The 22,849-nt window shown below is 30.3% G+C and overlaps 2 protein-coding genes across 4 annotated transcripts; one reads left to right on the plus strand and one right to left on the minus strand.

Annotated features, from left to right (window-relative positions):
* Positions 1-1,824: 1,824 nt before the first annotated feature.
* LOC109814823 (putative methylesterase 11, chloroplastic) lies at positions 1,825-7,387 on the plus strand. Its single transcript, XM_020379336.3, has 5 exons — positions 1,825-2,310; positions 3,506-3,742; positions 4,724-4,867; positions 5,546-5,677; positions 6,457-7,387. Exons 1-5 carry the CDS (start codon positions 2,008-2,010, stop codon positions 6,727-6,729), a joined length of 1,089 nt encoding a protein of 362 aa, XP_020234925.1. The 5' UTR covers positions 1,825-2,007; the 3' UTR covers positions 6,730-7,387.
* Positions 7,388-16,695: 9,308 nt separating this feature from the next.
* On the minus strand, positions 16,696-20,019 carry LOC109814833 (receptor-like protein kinase ANXUR1). 3 transcript variants are annotated; one of them, XM_020379347.3, is made up of 3 exons: positions 19,864-20,019; positions 17,460-18,129; positions 16,696-17,302 (listed from the first exon to the last, which is right to left on the minus strand). In XM_020379347.3, the coding sequence occupies exons 2-3, from the start codon at positions 18,109-18,111 to the stop codon at positions 17,016-17,018; spliced, it is 939 nt and encodes a 312-aa protein (XP_020234936.1). In that variant the 5' UTR covers positions 18,112-18,129; positions 19,864-20,019; the 3' UTR covers positions 16,696-17,015. The 3 variants fall into 3 exon arrangements, with proteins under 3 accessions (XP_020234936.1, XP_020234934.1, XP_020234935.1); XM_020379345.3 differs by having other exon boundaries at positions 16,696-17,383; XM_020379346.3 differs by having other exon boundaries at positions 16,696-17,383; positions 19,816-19,976.
* Positions 20,020-22,849: the final 2,830 nt, after the last annotated feature.

Genomic DNA, 22,849 nt, shown 5'->3' on the forward strand with positions numbered 1-22,849 from the left:
TTTTCATTTTTCTTTATTATTTCCTTGTGAATCTCCCATTTGAATTACTAAAACAATATATGTTAAAAAATAGTTATATAAATAATTACGGATAATAGACAAAATCAATAAAATTATATTATTATTTTTAGAAGCACACCATCATACAAGATCGAATATATTTTTGCTATCCAAATGGATCAAATACCTCAGTTATTATAAAAAAAAATGTAAAAACGAAAATATAGAAACATAAGATAATTTTTTATATAAAAAAATTAGTATATTCGATACTGAAAAAATATTTAGATATATAATTTTTTTTATATAAACAGAAGTATTTAGATATAGAGAATATATATATATATATATATATATGATAATTTTTAACGATATTTATAAATATAAATTATTCTAACAAATATTTTAACAATATTTTCTTTTTTAAAAAATAAGTTAATGAAGGCATAAATCCTAAACTCTAAAAAATTAGATATTGCAATGTCTTATGTTAATTTTCTTTTTTTAAAATATAAAAAATCTTAATTTCATAATATAAAAATAAAAAAGAAAAATTCATAGTAAAAAAAATAAAATAATTGTTGAGTCATAAAAGGAGGAGGGATAAGAGTAACAAATTCAAGGGAAAGAGAGAATTCGCAATTTTTATGCTAAGAGGGTTCTTCCCCCTACTAAGATCCATTTTTATCTCATTTTACTCACAAAACCCTAACAAATTCATCTTTTATATATATATATATTGTTGAGATTATGATATCAATTTCATCTTTCACCTTTTTCTTTTCTTAACGTGTGTCATAAAAAAAATTACCACTTAAAAGTTAAAATTTCAAGTATTTTTTTGTGTTATATAAAGGAACAAATTCAACTACATAGAATAAAATAAAGTAAGTCAATTAAAGAGAACGAACAGAAAAATAAAACAAGTCAATGACACTATCATTTACATATTAGAGTTTCACAAAATAGGAGAATGGTATGAGAATAGTATTATATATGAGCAATGAACAATAGTGTAGTATTATTAGTAGAGAAAAAATGGAGAAGACAGGAGCATAGAAAAAAAAGATGAAAAACTCACTTGAAAATTCTTAAAACACTTGAAAAATCATTTCAAACAATCCTTCAAAATCCGATGGGTTTGGATGGGATTGTTTTATGAATCTGGTATTTATAGATAACACTAGAAAGTCTTTCAAAATCTCTCTCACACAACAATCCTTTAAAATCCTTAAATTTTTGAATACCAATGGATTGTTTTTAAGTTGTAAAAAATCTCAAATGAATACCAGTGGATTTTAATGGACTCTTTAAAAAATCCTAAAAATCCAGATTGAATACCACTGGATTGTTTTTAAGTGACATAAAATCCTGATTGAATACCAATGGACTTTTTTACTCAAAAAAAAGTCTTTTAAAATCCTACGAAATCCTAAACCAATACACCCCCCTAAAAAAAAAGTCACTTAATTAATAGAATAAATGATTATTTTTACCTTTTGAAAACATTCTCCTAAGTTAGAAAAGAGTAGTTACGCAAAGTTTGATTATGAATTTATGAGGGAGATCCGATTATTATATTATACACGTTTCCCATCCGAAAAGGAAATTTCAAAGTATCAATTCACGACCATTATAATATTTAATTAAAAATTAATTCCTGGCAGACCTTGAGCACGTCGTTTGGAAAGACGCAAGAAATCACGTCGAGTGAGGGAAAAAAAAGGCGAAAACCCACGTGGAGAGCAGAGAAGCAAACAGAACGCAAGGGTAGTATTGTAGTTTGTGTTTGTGGATCCATAATAATACGTACGTTAGAAAGGAAAATGTTATGTGAATTGAATTCCCGTAAAGAAACAAAGTCTCTTTTCTCCTGTTGCTGCCAACTCCACCTGAAGCTTCCCCAACCCCACGCCACGACGCTTTCCCTCTTTATTATTATTATTATTATTATTATTATTTGTTGATAGTGTTGTTCTGCATGCGCCACCACAATTGATTCCGATAATGGGAAACATCTGCGCCCGTTTGAAGCGGTCGCAACAACCACCCTCTGCCAAGAAGCGTTCCTCTTCGCGCAGAGAGAGGAAGCTCAACGACGCCGCGATTCGCGAGCAGGCCATAGCCGCCGCGATTCTCTTCAAGCACCACCACCACCAGCAGCAGCAGCATTTCGATCGCTCCACTTCGCTTCGGTACCCCAATGGAGGCTCCAAGAAGAACAGCAGCAACGCCTTGCCCAGAAGTTCCAGTTCCAGGTCGAGGTCCCTCACCGACCCCCTTCTTCAACCGCATCAGCTTCTTAATCAGGTTCTGCTTAAGCGATTATAACACTCTCTTTGCTTCTTCTTTTGTTAATTCTGGAGGATTTGATTTCACGATAGCGTCTTAAGTTGCAGTCACTGTCGCTCCTTTGATGTTGCATGAAATTATGGACAATTGAAACTATGTAATTTCCAGTTTTTTTTAGCACTTTTGAGGCGAAAAAGGGGATTTTTTTTTACTAATTTTTGCTTGGTTGATTTAGTTTGTTGTTGTACTTGTATCAGATGGTTTTGGAAAATTTGAGGATTTAATTAGGTCTGGTGGGTTTGGTTTGTTGTACTGGTGTGGTGATTAAGGTAACTTTGGAGTGATGGGACTATTGTTTTCTGTTTGTTAGATTTTTTTTAAAATCTGTGCTTGATTTCATGGGCGTTTTTATGAAGTGAAACTGAGTATATGATTCTTGTCTGTTTTGATGTTTATGAGATTTTCTGGATTCGGGGCTTGGTTGAAGACATGCTGTTGATAATTACTGGATGGAGTTTCTATGATGAAGTATTTTCTTTGAGTTGAAGTTAAAGTAGATGAGATGTGGGAAATGGAATGAGATGTTCATCTGTGATGATCATTTTTTTTTTTTTTTTTTTACATCCCGTACTACTGTTCGTTCGAGAGGAAATTGTGCAAGACATGTGTTGAAGCATTTTGGGGGCATGTGCTGTAGGCACTTAAAATAGAATTTTGTACAAGAATAATGTGTTCTAGAGTTGGATAATGGGAGGGTGTAATGAGGAGGCGAGGTTTGTTCTATTGGAGTGTTTTTTACTGAAAGTTAGGTATAGCTTTGAAGGTAACCTTGTTTTGCTTCTCTCTTGTCACAACAGTGATGTTGGGGTTTCTAAAATGATATTGACATTCACATAGATCTAGTGCTGTTCTGTCTTAATTAAAGTTGTAATATTGTGTCATTTTCTTGGTTAAACATTTACATTGAAAAATTCTAATCATTTGATTTTGGTATGGTGATGCATAAAACAGGAGTCCACTCTTTTTATTTATTTATTTTTTAAGTGTAGCAAAAAAAAAAAAATGTATGTTGTAATACTTTCATGTTATATTTGGCAGGAATGGGGCAATGCAAACACATTATCTGTTATTAGTTCAAATACTAAGAGTTCTCTTTACTTGTCATGTTCCTGTATTCCCTTTAGCTTATAAATACTGCTTTTCAATTTGACAGGGTGTGAAGGTCGATGATCTTGAGACAAGTCATATTGTCCTTGTTCATGGAGGTGGCTTTGGGGCCTGGTGTTGGTACAAATCTATAGCACTTCTAGAAGAAAGTGGTTATAAAGTAGCTGCCATAGATTTAACTGGTTCTGGAGTGAGTTCGTTTGATACAAACAGCATAACAAGTCTGTCACAATATGTGAAGCCACTTACTGACTTCCTTGAAAACCTTCCAGAAGGCGGAAAGGTACTTATATTGCTTTCCGATTTTATAACTAATGGATTGATCTATTCTATCTTTATTATATATATTTCCATTGGCTGTGTTTAAGTATTTAAGTGCAGGTAGAATGCTTGGTATTGCCAGCTTCTGATTAAACTATGACTTTTGTGACTTGCCCACCCCCTCCCCCTAAAAGTGCTGTGTAAGAGTTTGTATTATGGCTATGAATTCCAATATAGATTAATGGCCTTGGACAATAGCTAAGGATTCTCATGGATAACGATATCCTATATGTAATATTGTGGTTTAAAATAATAGGAATTTGATTTTATTGTGGAAAAAAAATAGGACAAAAAAGGGTGCTAAAAAGCAAAGCAATTGGATTTACAGAAAAAAGGTGTAGAGAAAATTATGAATGATTTGGATTGAAGATTACAATTGCAAAAATTGTAAAACAACCAAGTTATTACCTTACTTATGGTTAAATAGCAAAGGAAAAATTATCTGGTTATCTTAGTTATTTCTGTATATATCTGAATACAGGCAATTGGAGTTATGCTTTACTTGAAATTTTCTATTCTGTAAAAAAAAACAAATAGTACAACTGTCCTGAAACTACTTAGGATATGTGGTGACTGGTGACATTCTAAACAGTGTTGCAATATTAAGTTCTCTCTCTCTCTCACTGTCTCTCTCTCTCTCTTTATTTTTCTTAGAGTTAAATGATTCAATTTAGCTTGGTACTGATTTAACTAATTGTATCTGGAAACAGACTGTAGTCTTCATTTGTTTCATTTAAGTCACACTGTTGAAAATCCGTGTGAAATGTAAATGTTTCACCCTCAGTTCACTCTTGGGAGGACACTGATGGTTTGCTGTTGGGCCATTTGGCATTGTTGCTTGTTAGGATATGATATTTGGTATTACAAAAGCTATGTCTGAGTATAAGCTCTCTGGGAATTCTCTTTCCCTATATCTCTTACTTTTGTTTGGATTGTTATGAAGGTGATCTTGGTTGGACATGATTTTGGAGGGGCATGTATATCATATGCAATGGAGATGTTTCCTGTTAAGATTTCCAAGGCTGTCTTTATTGCTGCAGCAATGCTGACTAGTGGACAAAGTACTCTCGATATTATTTCTCAACAGGTTTTCCATCTCCTGCTAGCATTAAGATTAATGCATCTTCATTTTCACTCGTTCTGTAATATGAAAATCTCTACCAAAAAAGTTGCACAAAGCTTGAATGAAAAAGGGAGGGTAGGTGAGGTGATAGGGATTGAGAGTCATTGTAGTTATTTTATTATCCTGATTCCTGAATTTTGTTAAAATTGTTTGAACTAACATTCTATGTACAGCTATGTGATTGGATCCTTCAACAACGACTTCTATACTTTTAATTTCCTCTTTGCATGCAGCTACAACTGGCTTTTGCACGGCAAAAGGCAGTGCGTTTTACCTCAATTCCATTAGGTGGTTTATGTTGAGAACTTTTTATAAGTAATCAAAAATGCATATGTTCAATTCCAACCAATTAAAAAGTCATTTACCAGTATTATACACCTGCTTTATGGCTGCTTCATAATAATATGCATTAAATTTTTGCTAAACTGATAATCTTACTATCATTCCTAGTAAAATTATGATATCGCACCCCTTTGGAGTAGAATATTTATGTTTTGGAAGGGGCTAAGATTGAAAACAGAGACAGACGGCATTATAATTATCTGTAATTTTTTCTTGTTGTATGCAATGCAGTTTCATTGTCTATAAATGATGAATTCTCGTATCCTTTAGTGATGATTCGATTGTGGCTATCTGTTGCAGGCAGGTGGAAATGATCTTATGCAACAGGCTCAGAATTTTATATATGCTAATGGGAACGATCACCCTCCCTCAGCCTTTGATCTGGACAAGTCATTGTTGAGGGATTTGTTATTCAACCAAAGTCCCGCCAAAGTAAGTAGTTTGGGTGGTGCCATATTTCCATTTCCCTTTCAAAGAGAACAAACAGAAGTTCCCTTGGTCCTGCTACATTTTATTTATTTATTTATTATAATTAAAATGGCAATACCTGGGAAAAAGACTCATCTTTACTTCATATCCAATCTCTTATTCAGTCTGAGTTGATAAAGATCTACAAACTATTTTTTTAGCATTTGATGACTGGATTTTTATGTGCAAATTATTTAATTAGTTGATCTTAGATTTATTAGGGACTCAACTAGTCAACTGCTAATCAGAGTGAGAATTTGGCACAAAATAAATGTTGGATGACAAGGGAAATTGTACAATTAGTTGAATAGCAGGCAACTGCTTTATGAGTGCTTCATAATTTTCAAAATGGTTAGTTTTCAATGTTCTCCGTTGATCTCTACTATTTGATGAGTATGTTGCAAATTAAACATGTAGAATTTCTCAGAAGGATTTTGCTCGGTCTTTTATCTGTTACTTTATAAAGATGGTTTACATATGCAATATGCTGCAGGAGAAAGCTGATATCCCGTTAACTATAACACAGTATAATATATTTTATATGTAGTCCTTCTGTAGTGAATCCTTGCTGTCAGGATCTCTCCCTAGCCAATTAAATATTGTCTCTAGCATACTATGTAAATACACATTTGTATATGTGATTCAGAATCTAAGCTTTGTTTCTGCCCTTTCTCATAGTTTTTTGCGACCTTATATCTATATCCCCTGACCCTCCTCGTATGTTGTTTGTTTTCTAAATGCAGGATGTTGCACTAGCATCTGTCTCGATGAGGTCTGTACCATTTGCACCAGTTCTAGAGAAGCTTTCCCTTTCAGATCTGAAATATGGATCTGTAAGGCGGTTTTATATAGAAACCCTTGAAGACAATGCCATACCCATTTCACTGCAGGAGAACATGATAAATGCTAGCCCCCCAGAAAAGGTTTTCCGTTTGAAGGGGGCTGATCACTCTCCTTTTTTCTCTAAGCCTCAAGCCCTGCATAAGTTATTGGTAGAAATCTCAAAGATCCTCTGAGAACGTTCATTGGCTAAATTGTTTGTGAAGCCCTACTCACGTTATAGCTTCTGTAACATGAAATAAGAATGTTCACATGCCTTTTATAGCCTATTATTGTGTGCAAGTTACAGGTTTCATTCTTCCTCTTCTTTTTTCTCTTTCTAGAGTTAAAATTTTGAAAACTAGCTTGTATATCCTGTAATTTGCAACAGATATTACTTGCAACGTAAAACTCATGTTATAGCGCAAGTATTACTAGTTAAAAGTGTCAGTATCTGCTGATTAGTGTTGCAAGTTATACCCCTAGAACTATAGAAAAGAAAACCTGTAACTTGCCACCGATCCTATGTCAACAGTGTGTTCACCATAGCAAGAGATCATCACAATGCAAAGCTTACATTGCAAGGAAGAAAAAGTCTAGAGCATCAAATGTGTTTACATTCTTTTGATGTTCCATTAATACTGCTGGTTGCAGGAGGTTTACATTTTGAGAATACTGGAGACTCCTTGGAACTGCATTTCTTTACAGTCTGCACTCCCCCCTTTTGTTTTAGGCAGTTTTTCCCATACTTTTACACGCGACTCTAATAAGTGTTTTCTTAGCAACATGAGTACATAAATTCCTCATGCTTTACAGGATTGCAAGATAACTGATATGCTGTAGTGTTTTTCTTAATCTCTTGACGTTTTATGGTGATTACTGATTCTGTTGTCTCGCATGGAAAAGTTACTGATAAATTTAGTATAAATAATCATTAAATCCTGGTTAGAGTTATTGCATTTTATAGAATTTAACTAATGTTAGGTAAGTTTATAGGAATATAAAACATTATTTTAAATTAACTCAAATTTAAATTTATTTAATATAATTTTCTTAATTATTTATTCAAACGAAAATGTATTTTTACTTTGTATACTTCAATTCTTTAATCAGTTTTAAATATAATAAAATGTTTGTAAATCATCAAAAAGAATTTAAGGTTTTAAAATTTTAAAAGTTTAAGTGTGTTTAAATTATCATTATTAAAATATGTATCTATCAGTCAAATTAATTTCTATTGTATTTTTAATTTTTAATTTAATTTCTTACATTTTTTTTAATAAATATAACCATATGTCAGATTACACCACGGATTATTGATTAGTTGTATAATCAGTTGCACCGTAATGATTTAGACGTCATTTTAAATGCCATCAAAGCCTCCTCTTCCAATTATTCGGTTTTCACCAAAGTTGTTCGATGATATTATTATATCAGCCAGAAAAAATTGACGGCACAACTCTTTCCATGATTGTGAAGATTGCTTTTTAGATGAATTTGAATGCATTGAAAACTAGAAGCCCAAACATTTAAGAAACATTGTTCCCATTAGATTTTTATTGGTTGTCAATGACCGTATTCAGCTTAACTTGTTTAATTTTCATTCCTAACCTCACGTGGAACCATCATGAACAAGAAAACTGTAATTATGACAATGTGACCAAACCCAAAGCGTTGATACATTGTTTAAAATAATTAATGCCCTAGTAGTCTAGTACTTCCGACATTTTTTTTTCAATACACAAATTTAGAGTCATTCCTTTTTTTTTTCTTTTTTTTTTTTTTAAAATCTCCAATCAAAACTATATTCTCCATTAATAAAATAATTTTGAAATAATATTTTATATGTGACTAACACATCTAATATTCTCTACAAAAAAAATAACTAAGGTTAAATTAAGTAAGTACTTTCTTGAGGTTATGCCTAATGTGATTCTATTGTTATAAGGAAGTCCTTAATCTCGTGGTCTTTTCACACTGGAGACTATAAAATTAGTAAGTGGAATAATATAGTACAGCTGTAGCTACATAAGAATTAAATCACAATGAAACACTAGTACGCATCCCTTGTTGCTGAACTAATTCTAGGGAATCTGGGAATGGAGGCAGTAATTGTAAGTACAAATCCTATTCGTATATAACTAATGATGACCATATTACAATTCATTAAAAAAATATACAACTTTGCCTATGCGTCCAAATGGTTTGAAGTTGAAGCAGCACAGAAGGCCGGTATAAAACAGGGATCAAGTTCTTCAAGAAAAATATTTTCACCAGATTTGAAACTCCTATGGTGTCAGGCACAAAATAGCAATCCCACTAATTTTCTTTTTCTATCTATGTAGATATTTTTCTCACGTTCTGGTTTTGTTATGTCCTGAAGATGGCTACAAACAGATTGTTTGTCTTGATAGATTCTTTAAGCCGCATGAACGGTTCACCATGACTGGTTAACCGTAAATAGATCTCATGTTTGTTAAAATAGAAATAAAGTCTCCTATCAATAAAACAAGAAAAAAATAATAGTTTATAAAATACACATATTCTAATGATTAATAAACATTTTAGATTATAATCAAAAGTAAAATTATGCGAACTTAAATACAAAGTGGACAATATTTTATTATTGTAGAATTCTGTATGAAATAATTTTATAATTATAAACAAATCATGGGTGTGAGAAATTTTCCATGCAAAAAGAAAAAAATGGGTGAGTAATAAAAAAAAACCCACATTATGGTAATTTTACGATTGTCCACCCTTAGATACTGTGTATGTATGCTACAAATGATTGCGGGGTGTATGTTTTAAAATATATAGTGATGGTATCATGGAAATAAAGCAGAAAACTACAAACTTGTGAGTAACTTAGCCTTCTGCCTTCTGTTTTGGTTATAATAATACATGTGATTATAACTGTTATAATTTGTTATGTTTTTCGGAAGGGGGATATTCTAAAATTTCGGAAGAATTTTATTCTTCAATGGTTCAAAGATTTAATGAATGATGTCTACAATGATGCAACAGTTTGGAATGAAACACATTGTGAATTAGAGCATTTCTAATTAATTTTTTTATAAGATATTTATCAAGGTTCTTATTTTACTTTAAATCATATCTATCATGTTATATTACTCTTATGCAATTCACATTACATTTTTACAAATTTTATTCGATGATTATAAGTAACACACTTTTATAATATTGTTTATTTACGGTTCACATTTTGAAAACTTAAAAATAATTAATATAATTATTATAATTAAATATTAATTTAATTAAACATAATAAATACTATTTCTTAATTTATGGAAGTGATTTTTCAAAACAATTTATATTCCAAGTGAATCATTTATTTATAAACAATTTCCTGTATCATTTATCACACTCGAATGCGAGTTGTTAATAAATATTGTTGTTATTAATAAGATACATCACAAACACTTTATATTTAAAAATATAATTATTAAACTTATTTGTTAGTTTATTTAACATTGTTAATGCAAAATAAGTTTTTAAATAGTTTAATAGATTAAATCAAACTTTTAAAAATATTAAATTAAACCTATAAAAAAAGTTTATAATAGATAATATGTCAAATTTAGACTTTAATTTATAGAATAGATTTAACATGTATATTTAAAACCTGACATATTGATAGCAAACTTAGGAGAAGTGATGGATGATCTTCTCCACGGATTTGCTTAGGCCGGATCTTCTTCAATGGAGACTTGATTCTTCAACTCAAGAACACTTAGAAGCTAAGAACTCACGGATGAACTCAACCTAGAACTAGGAGGGAAGCATCCAAGCTCAAGCATCAATGGAGAGCACACTTCAAAGAGGAGGATTCTAAGGTGAAATCCTAAGGTTTTGAAGATGAACTCTAAGGGACTTTTGAGAGAGGAAACTCGGCCAATGGCTCACAAATTTCAATTATGATCAAAAGTGAATACAAAAGGTGAAAGAATGGCTTAAGTATGCACGGAATTGTGACCTATAGGTGCCTAAACTAAAGCCTCACAAAATGGCGCCTAAAATTTGAATTCAAATTTGAATTTTGAATTCAAACTTTGGTGCACATGTGTAAGTCCGAAAATTTAGGTACCAAGGTGCATTTAGGTGTGATTTGAGAGTCATTTAGGGTTAATTTGAGTGGCACATGTTCAGCCACCCAAGGTGCTTAACATGTGACTCAAATGTAACTTAAATGACTTCCAAATTAAACCTAATTTAACCTAATTAGCATACTTTAGTATTCCTTGTATTTTCCTATTCTAATGACCTAATTACATTGGTCAAACAATTACAATGGAAAGGAAAAATTACAAGAATGAAAATGAGCCCAATATTGGGTACCAAAAGCCCAAAGGCCCATGAAGCCCAAAACTAGGCCCAACTAGCCTAAAACCTAAAATGCTACTCTATGTGGTCCAAAATACAAGACCAAAATATATGATACCTATACTAACATGATGTATACAAAATATATGAAAATAGCTATAACAAACTATGGCCCATGAAAAGTTTAACTTGGGCCTTCCCAGGCCCATAAGGCCCATTGGGCCCTGACTGGCCCAAACCTTCATGTCTAGCCAACTCCTCTTGGTTCTTTGAGTATGTCACCTCTTGCACTCCAAAGCATGATTCCATCACATATTCTCGTTCCTAGCCACAACTTTTAACTTCTGAATCTCTGTGTCATTGCTTTTTACAATTTAGGTCCTGGTGTCCACTATTTTTACAATTCAAGTCCTCATGCCTAGTGTTTTCTACATTTTGAGTCCTTGTATCTAACATTTTCTATATTTCAGGTCCCCATTGCTTTTTAGAATTTGGGTCTCCACGTCACATTCCGAGTTCCCATGCCCACAACTTTTACCTTTTGGATCCTTGCATCTAATGTTTTCTACATTCTGGGTCTATATGCCCACCACTTTACATTTCAAGTCCTCGCACGCATTGCTTTTAAATTTCAAAACATGATGCTTATTATTTTTATTTTTGAGTTATCATCTTTTTGTTGGGTATCTTGCCTATTGTTTTAAGTATCAAATGAAATTAGAGTTGTCTTCACTTATATTTTACTAAGTTAATATGAAAAAGGTGAATTGTTCATATTATCTAGTAAAATTAAATAAAAAGGGACAATTATAGTAATCTAATTTTGTCTAAAAATAATAAAATTTGAAGGAAAAAGTGATAAAAATGGGTTAAAAAAGAGGAAATATAAAAAATAAAATATAATACAAAATGAAAATAAAAAATAAAAAAGAGAAAATTAAAAAAAATAATTATAAGAGGAAAAAACAACGAGTGAGATGTATGTTCATTTTTATCTAAGTAAATAACTTAGAAAAAAAAGAGAAAATAAATTTTGAAGTTTTTATGTTAAATAAATAAGTTCACAATATCATATCTTTTGCTATAGTGTTCTTTGCACTATTGAAAGCTTGACAATAAATCTATAATTGTTGATTCTAGTATTAAAATCAAAATCCATCTCCATCTTGATGAAAATCAATCCCAAAGTAGGTGATTTATTGAGAAAAAAAAGTTCAAATTTCACTTTATTTTTTTTTTCAACCAAAAGGTCTAACATTGCCTACAATAATTTCATACACCTCTTCCTTTCCTCTTATCGAACCACTCACAAATGTATAGTTTTGCAAATTTCGCGTTCGACATGCTTAGTTGTTCGTGTGAGGCAGTGTGTTGGAGATCTTGTATTGACTAAGAATAGGGTCATAATAATGTATAATATAAATAGAGAACAATCATTTAATAATGATGGATGTAAGAGAATGTATTAGGAAAAACCTAAGTCTCGCCTTTCCTAGATATTTAAAAAGGGTTATTCATCATTTATTCTCCTATAAAGCTCAATAGTATTAGACATGAGGAGGTGTATATTGAAAAGAACCCAAGTTCCACATCATTAGAGATAAGACAATTAAAAAAAACTCATGCAAGAGACAACCTTCACCTTACAATCCAATTATATACGATTAATTTGGGCTTGTAATCCACATTTTAAGAAATAAAAACAAAACCATTTTGCACAAACATCCAATAGAAATATCATATTAATAAATAAGATGATGCGAGAACGTAACTAATCTTTATCATATGTTTAGAGAAAAAAAAAACTTTACACTAATGATGTGTATAAATTAAATTCGCTGCCTATAGATTCATCAATTGATATTTGTTTGAATTTTGGTTTTGACTCAAGAAATTGCAACTCTAAGGAAAAGCCAAAATCTGAGAGTTCAAGCACCACATTGTTTTCCAAAACAATGTTTTTGGGTATTTGTTGCCCAATGAAAGATGGTGTGCTTGGGTCCTCTATGAAAGTAATGTAGTCATTCACTCCTTTGAAGACTTTTTAGCCTATGCACCCAAAATAGTGATATAATTTTCATATCACTACAATTTAGGCAATTATGGAGAGATCCATTGGCAGTGTAGTCATTCACAAATCACAACAATCTTCTTGTCTTTATGGTCATAAAATTCTACTAGAGACACAAAATATGTGTTGGACGTTGGGTGGCGAAGCTGGCAAAGAACTTGATTTCATTCTTGAACTTAAAATCTTTTCCTTTGATTTCCATTCATCTGCTTTATTGTTACATTGATAAGGAAAAGAAAATTATAGAAAATAATTTTTGATAACTACACTTCATCAATTTTTACAAGAAAACATTATAACTATTTAAAAGATAATAACTATAAACTTTGTAATTGCCTACAAAATAATTGACATCACACAACGATAAATATTCAAAACATTTGACTAAGCAACAACTCGACTCCACATCAACAGTCCTAAACACAACATTTAACACTCCTCCTTACTTAAGGAACTGTAAATACCAAGTTTTGATCTCAAAAACTCAACCTTGCTAATTGATAATGGCTTGGTGAAAACATCCACAACCTAATCTTTTATTCTACAATAAACAAGAGAAATTGTTCCATCTTTTTGTACTTCCTTCAAAAAGAATAACTTAATGTTGAAGTGCTTGGTTTAGGCCACAAGTTCTCATCAATTCTACTATACCAAGCTTGTGGAGCTTGCTTCAGGCCATAAAGTTCCTTTTTAAGAAGATACACCTTGTCTTCTTCTCCTTCTTTTATATAGCTTTTTGGTTGTTATACATAAATCTCCTCATGTAGAAAACCATTTAAAAGTGTTGATTTGACATCTAGCTGGGAAACCTTCCAATTATTTTGTGCTACAACGAGTAAAAGCTTGATGATGTCTAGTTAAGCAATTGGTGCGAAAGTATCTAAGTAGTCCACATCGAGTATTTGGGCATATTCTTCAACCACAAGTCTAGCTTTTTGCTTGTTGATTGAACCATCAACATTAAGATTGGTCCCACGTACCCAGTTGACTACAATAATTTTTTCATTTTTAGGTTGACTAACAAGTTGCCAAGTTTTATTTTTTTCAACTATGAACAACTCTTCCTCCATTGCAGCTATCCAATTTTGATTAGTCTTAGCCTCTTCTTAATTGGTAGGTTCACAAACATCAATATTGCATATTTCATAAACATCAGAAAACAGTCTTGTGCTCCTTGTAGGACTCTCATCTACCATTCCATTTTCCCAATCTTTAATGCTTTCACCCACTTTGTCTAAAGTAGGAAATGGGAATTTTGACTCTTTTGAGGTTGGCTCGATTGCCTTTGCATCATCCTAGTTCCATTGTTCATCTTCCATAAAAGGCAAGTCCTTCTACTTATAATATATATATTTTTTTTTATTTTGAGGCTGAAATTTTTTTATAAGCTTTTGCTACATAACTATAGCTAATAAAGACGCTTGAAAGAGCTCTTTTATCCACTTTATCTCTCCGGATCTGTGGAACATGAGTGAAACACACACTCAAATTTTCAAAGGAAATTTAGAGAAGACTTATAACCATACCAAGCTTCAAATGGTGTTTTATCCCTCACCCCTCTTGTGCAAAGCCTATTTTGCAAAAAAAAAAATATATATTTGTTGCTTTTGTCCAAAATTTACTTGGCAAGTTCTTCTTATGTCACATACAACGTGTCATATCCAATATGAATCTATTATGTTTCTCACTAACTCCATTTTGTTGTGAAGTGTATAACCTAGGTAATTGGTGATGAATTACTCCATCACAAAATTGACCAAATGTTTCATAAGTGTACTCCTTGCCATTGTCTAATCTAAGAGTCTGAATTTTGCAACCACTTTACTCTCAACTCTAGTTTTGAATTTTTGAAAAACTTGAGCGACCTCTAACTTTTGCTTTAGAAAATAATTCAAACATATGAGTGAAGTCATCAATGAATGCAACATAATAAAGACTGCCATTCAAGGAAGGTGTTCTTCATTGGCCTGCAATTTCGGTATGAATTAATTGTAGCTTCTTTGTTGCTTTCCACACTAATGGCTTCCTACTTTGCTTTCCAAACTAATATGCTTTGCAATTTGGAATATGATCATCAGGCTCTGGAATATCATTCACCATATCTTTGGATTTCATTTGTAGCATTTCATGATGATGGTAGTACTTAAGTCTCTTGTGCCACAATTCAGTGATATTTTCTTTGATTTGAAAAATAATTTGCTCCTCTTTCAATGGGTTTAGAGAAAAAACTTTTCCCTTTCATTTTTACTTAATTTGAAAATATCTTTATCATCCACATCTTTAATCAATCAACTTTTATTTTCAAACAAAACTTTATAACCTTTTTCAATTAGTTGTCCAACACTCAACAAATTTTGATCAATTTTAGGAACAGACAACATATAATAAATAAAATTTATACTTGAATAGGTTGAGATCACCATTGTTTCTTTTCTATATTCATAATGATATATTTGCCATTTTCAACTGGAACCTTAGATGAGTTTGTGTTGCCTAGTTCCTTGAAAAGATCCTTGTTGTGTGTCATGTGGTTAGTATAACCACTATCAAGACGCCAATTCTCACTTGATTCAATTCTAAAATTTATACTTGAATAGGTTGAGATCACCATTGTTTCTTTTCCATTCATAATGATATATTTGCCATTTTCGACTAGAACCTTAGATGAGTTTGTGTTGCCTAGTTCCTTGAAAAGATCCTTGTTGCGTGTCATGTGGTTAGTATAACCACTATCAATACGTCAATTCTCACTTGATTCAATTCTAGAGAAACATGAAGCAACACACAAGTGATCTTCCATGTTTTCATCAATAGCTTTTGCCTCTTCAGCATGTGGTTGATTCCTGATTTTGCACATAAAAACTTCATGTCCCATCTTATTACACTTACTGCACTTAGCATGAGGTCTTTCTATAGTGTTAACAAGGTGGAAAAGATTTCTTTCTAGTTTTCATTCTTTCCTTTTGCATTTGTTGGTGTTGAACTTGATCTAATTCTATCAAAATTTTGTTACATGGTTGGTAAAGCTCCTTTGATTTTTATGTCCTCCCAATTCAATCTTCTTTGTTATTGTGCCTTCAATGCATTAAACAATTATGCCAAGGGAATTTTTGACAGATACTTGGAATTAGACTATGATAGTTGCTTCATATTTTTCAGACACTGTTAAAAGATTTATTTTTTCAACAATTTTTAAGTTAGTAAAATCCGACCCTAGCTAGAAGTCTCACATTATTTGCAATACTAAGAAGTCTGTCAAAGTAATCTTTAATAATCTAAAGTTCCTTCATTCGTTGAATTTTAAATTCACTAATCAACTTTCGGATTTGCATGACTTTAATTTTTTCGTCTCCTTCATATTCTTTCTTGCGATAATCCGATATCTCCTTTGCTGACTTCAAAGACATAGTTCGAGTGAAAATGGTGGTTGAGGCAACAACAACTAAGCAAGCCTTTGCCTTTGATTTCTCTATCTTCTTTTCCTTTTGCACTTTTTTTGTGCCATGGTAGGATTAGGTGGAAGTACTGGAATTTCATAGTCTTCTTCCACTGTTTCCCAAAGGTCCAAAGCTTCCAAATATGTCTCTATACGTACTGCCCAAAAATGATAGTTGCTTCCATCAAACACGGTCAGATGATCACGGGAAGACTAGCTTCGACCTCCATGACTTGTCAAACATGCACACAAATCCCGTAGGAAGAGGGCTCTAGATACCAAATGTTGTTACGGTGACAACGAAAAGAAAACTACAGAAAACAGCTTTTGATAACTGCACTTCATCCGGTTTTACAAGAAAACATTACAACCACTTAAAAGATAATAACCGTAAACTTTATAATTGCCTACAAAATAATTGACATCACACACCGATAAATATTTAAAACATTTGACTAAGCAATAACTCGACTCCACATCAGCGGACCTATACACAACATTTAACATGCTCTACTGTGATTGAACAATCGGTTGCACTGTTAATCTGTTATCATTGAGATAACCTTGGTAGTTCCATCATCCATCAATTTTGTTTTCAGTCAGCTAAAGTTGGAGTCTATTCTGGTCGAGGACTAATTAAGAGTAGTCAAAGATAATAAGGTATAATCTTCACAAGTATTTCTGATATCTGCTTTTTCCTGCAGTGACAGAGCAAGCTCAAGCTGAACCTCTACTTCACCCATTGCTGGTCGCTCATTTGGATCAAACTTCAAGCATCTTTCTGTGATATCCATAAATACCTCCCAACATTCTGCTGCAATCTTTCCTTTCAGACTTGGATCAATATTCTCTTCAACAGGCTGCCTCTGCCTATTCTCAACAATTTTTAACTTGTCTTTGCATACCACTTCTAGTAGAACTACACCAAAGGAGTAAATATCGCATTTATCTGTTAAAGCATTGTTTTCTGAAATCTCGGGAGCCACATATCCATATGTACCTATAAGTGAAAGTCTTTAACGAACAATAAAATGAAACTATTTTCAATAAACTAGCCACACAACAAGAATAAATACCTATAAAGCCATCTTTTGATATTGTCTTTGGTTTTGGCTTTGATGCATAATGTGGTCCTTTTAAGGAAATTCGGAAGTCTACGAGTTTGGCCACCATGTTGCTATCCAAAAGAATTTTATAAGGTGTTATGTCACGATGAAAGATGATTCGCTTGGCACCTGTGTGAAGATAGTGTAGTCCACGTGCTGCTCCTATGCAGATCTTTAGCCTCTGCTTCCACGTTAGTGGTACCTTTTTTGCATCACTATGATATAGGTGATGATGGAGTGTTCCATTGGCCATGTACTCATATACGATAATCTTCTCGTCTTTGTCGTTACAAAATCCTAATAGAGTGATCAAATTTGGATGACGAAGCTGGCAGAGCATCTCAATTTCGTTCTTGAACTGCCTAAGTTTTTCTTCGGTGTTTCCCTTCATTCGCTTGACTGCTACTATACACTCAGTAACACCATTGTATTGGAAAGAACCTTTATATACAATACAAAGGTCATCACTTCCAATTATTTGTTTTTCATTGAAGTCGTTGGTTGATTTCCTAATATCAGACAGTGAAAATTGATGGCATAACTCTTCTATCACTGTTGGATACTGTCGCTGAGATGAACTTGTTTGCTTCGAACAGCAGAAGCCCATATATTTGATAAACATTATCCCGATTTTAGATACCTGTTATGTTTCCAATCACAATAAGATTCAACTTTCAATCTTCATAGGTAACATTGTCTGAACTTTAATGTAGGATGAACATGAATACTTATCTTTTGGAACCAAAACTAAAATCAATAGAACCTACCTCTTTTTGGCGATGATTTAGACTTTATGTATGAGGATTGTAATCATGAATTTACAAATTAAGTGTAACTTATAGAGTAACATCAAAATGTACAAACTTGATTGCTGCATTTTATGGTTTCAGGAAAGCGGTTTGAACGAATAGGCGTAAATGTATGGTTTATTGTACACACACATACACTGCACTCCGGATCGTTTTATTTCTCGGTTCTTACACTTTCCTTTTCAATATTAGCATGCCTCTGTACTACCAAATATCATAAAAATAATCTCACCATTGCTATCAGAATCGTAAGGGTGGAATTCGATAATAATCTTCATTATCCCTTATAACTCATAACTGATGATGTGATATATAAAAACAAAATTCTGCTGCATGAAAGGTTATTTTCTTTGTTTGAAAGGTAGATTGTTAAAACAAGTCTCACATTAATAAAATAAGAAAATATAACAATTTATAAAACACACTCATACTCCAATGATAAAGAGATTTTTTGAGTAATGATCAAAAATAAAACCGTGAGGATTTAGGTACAAAGTAGACAATATCTCATTATTGTAAAATTATTTTTTTTTAAAATAGATTACAGGAAAGATTACGGATGTGTTTATTTCATTCTCACATTTTGCGTTTTACAATCAAAATCATTTGTTCAGCTAAAAGTGATGATAATATATAGATACAGATTTATATCCCTATATCAGTAGCTAAAAGTGGTATAGCTAACCCCACCGGTGCAGATTCATTAGATCACCAAACATATTAAAAACTTATTTAGATACAAGCGGGAAACCTTTCGAGGGCTTCCCTTATTATGAAAATAAATAATTATTTTCAATAAGGAAAGTAAAAAATATAAACTTCTATCTAAATATACTTTAAATGTATATATTCAAGTATGGAATCCAAATATATGTCATAATATTTAGAACATTTTAAATCTATTTATTTAGTAAAAGTGGTATGTCTATATTGTTATGATTATGTTATTGATATTTGTTTGAGAAAATATATTTATATAGAAGAGAAGACTTTATCTTTATTATTTATATGAGAATATTTACACACACAATTTTATAATAATGAAATATTGTCTATTTTAAATTTAAGTTCTCACAATTTTTCTTTTAATTATTTCCAAAAAAAAGTTTCTCAACACCTGAATTGAAATACATGTCATAATATCTAGAAAATTTTAAATCTATTTATTTAGTGGAAATGGGTGCCTATATTGTTATGGTTATGTTATTGTTATTTATCTTACATTTATTTCTTATTATCTTCCAAAAGATATTTCAACTATTAAATTATATGTGTATTTTATAAATTCTTATATATCTTCTTATATTAATCATATGAGACTTTTTTATATCTCATCAATTGTATAGAGATCTTATTTATATTCAAGTAGACCTTGTTTTATATCCGAACTATACAACAGATATCATATGGCATCCATTTATTCAATGGAAAAGTAGAAAGCAAGTTTCATATGTAGCGGTGAGGAGGAAATATAGAAACCCAAAAATTAAAATAAAATGAGTTGAATGGGAGTTTACATGTTTTTAGAAATAGAGAATATGACATAAGATTTCATTGGTTGGAACCTGGAGATGAAGGCAAAGCAGAAACAAAGCCTGAGGATCTGTTCAGCTTAGGGACCCTGTTTCTCAGTTCTCACAGAAGACAATGTCCTTCTTTTCTTCAAAAGATATAAATGCACCGTTTGAAAAAGGAAGTGCAAAAAGATATAAAACATTTAAGGAAGGGTATAGACTTGTAGTTAGAGGTATAAAGAGTTTGGTTGGGTCAGGTTTAAATAGATTTATTATTCGAATTAATTAAAATTTAATGAGTAAAATTGAATCAAGTTTATATGATTTTTTTTAAAATTCAACTCAATTCAATCCGATTATAAATATATTTAATTTAGTTGAGTTAATCAGGTTAATATAATTAAGTTTATTATTTTTTTTAAGAATTTAAATATTTCAAAATAAATATAAATTATTTGATGCCTTGTTACACATATAATATTATCAACTTATGAAGTAAATAATAATAAAATTAAATTTAAAATAAATGTATTAGTTTGTTACATTATTATTAATTCAAAAAATCATTAATTAATACAAAATAAAATTAAAATAAACATTATATTATTACGATGTTATCAACCTAAAAATACAAAACTCGTTAATAAGTAAGAGTGATTGAGTATTGTCTTGAACAAGTGATCTTTTAAACATTATTATTACTATTATAATTATTATTATTATTATTATTATTATTGACTTTTATTTTAATATATTGTTATTTATTTATGTAAATACATTGGGCCATAAATTATTCACTTAAGTGACTCATTTTCTCGACCCAGGTGAGAAATTGATTATTGAGTAATCGATTTTTCAATATAGCTATTAATTTTTTTTTTGGAAAAAAACCTATTGAGAAAATGGTTATCCAGTACTCATCGGGCCTATTTTTTTTATTTTTATTTTTTTCATTTTTTCTTTTCTTATTTTTAAAATTTAAAAAATGATTTTAATTTATTTTAACTTTTAGAATTTGAAAATTATATTTTAGTATTTTAAAGAATAATTTAAATTTTAGAATTATACTTATCTCTATTTTTTTAAAATAAATTTCTATTTTTATAAATAAATAATTTTAATATTATTTTTATTTTTAACATAAAATTAAAATATTATACATAATTTTAAATTTTTTACATATAATCATAATATTCATTATTTAAAAATTAAAAAAATATAATTTAATTATTAAAAACCATTTTCAAATTCTGCAAATTAAAATAAATTAAAATATTTTTTATATTTTAAAAAACAGAAAACAAAAAATCAAAACAATAAAAGGTCCAATAAGAAATCGATTACTAAGTGTTACAACAAAGAAATACACACATATATAAATATATGTGTGTATATAAATATAAAATTTAAGTAAATATTTTTTATAAATATTAAAAATATAAATTCATTGTTTTCATTATCAAATAATTGAAATTATAATAATAATTAAGTACAAACTTAAAATTATATATTTAACTAAAAATATAATTTAATTCTTAATTTTTTATTTGTAAGTTATTTCTTATTTATTATTTTTATATATTATTTACATTATCTATACTAATATATAGAGGAGATACCACTTTCAATAACTACTTTAGTTTTCTTTTTATATAGACTATTTTATCCTTTGTTTAACTTTTAATAACTACTTTTTTATGAATAATTTTTTATTTTTATTTATTTATTTTTTTCTTTTAATATAATACAGACACAGAGTATCTTTTTTCTGTTAGTAATATAATAATAAACTTAAATTTTAATTTATTTAAAATATATAAATAAATTAAAATTATAAAAAAATGTGATAGATTCCCCGTGAGTTTATCCAAAATGGATAAAATCCAATGAGAATAGGATGAACTCGAATCCATTTCATCTTTTATGGGGATGAAGAGAGCAAAATTCACTTTCGATCCATTGTGATGTCATTCCTACTTCCTTATAATGAATTAAGTTTAGACATCATAATTTTCACCACAATAAATAAAGAAAATAATGGAGTTGAAATTATTAAAATTAATATAATATTATTGTTTAACTATTATAATATTGATTGATCAACATTTACATATTATAATTATTATTATTATTATAAGATTTTTTTTTGTCATGATCGATATTTAATGTCCTTTTTATATTATAAGTTATGTGTATTTATGTTTTTTTTTTTATCATTTATACAATTTAGTCATGTTTATATATAATTCAATATTTTCATACATGTATATTTTTTAAAATTTATATTAATGTTCTTGTACCCAAGATTTTTGAAAGTTTTCATATGTTACATAATGATTTTATTTTACTCGAACATAATTGTTTTTTTAGGAAATATACGTAAGTATAAAAAAGCTAATTAATTCATTATTATGTTTAAATCCCAATAAATTAGGGTATCATTTGAAGAATAAAATTAATAATACCTTTCTTTTTTTATATTATAAAGTGACAAATACTTTAAGATAGAAAATTTTCAACATGAAATGAGAAAGAGGGAATAGCATACCTGAGGCATTTATTTCCTTGCTTGAAAAGATATATATGTCTCCCTTAAAGAGGAGTACACGGTACATTCATCTACCAAAAAGAATTGCTACTAGGATAATGGGGTATGAAAGGAAACACAAGAAATTGCCGATATTGGTATGATGGATTAATCAATCAAGTTATAGCTGGGAGAGGGTGAAGATCTAAGAGAGAAATTATTAGGTTGAATTAGTTGGTCAATTTTTTTTTTATACTATTGAGAATGTGAATTAACATCTATTATTTGAGTTTATTTCAAATTAATGGAGTATTATTAGAATTTCTACGGTTAAGAATTTTAATTATAAGAATTATAGATGTTGTTACACTTTTATGAATATTTATATTTGTAAGTTAGTTTTATGTTTATGAATAGAATTTGTATCCGCTTTTAATTGTGTTTTATGTATTTAAAGGTTGCAAGTATGAATAAAAATACATGAGTTTCAACCTTCTAATTTGTCTGAAT

Source organism: Cajanus cajan, chromosome 4 (genome assembly GCF_000230855.2).
Source record: "Cajanus cajan strain Asha chromosome 4, NIPB_CcT2T_4, whole genome shotgun sequence".
NCBI lineage: Eukaryota > Viridiplantae > Streptophyta > Magnoliopsida > Fabales > Fabaceae > Cajanus > Cajanus cajan.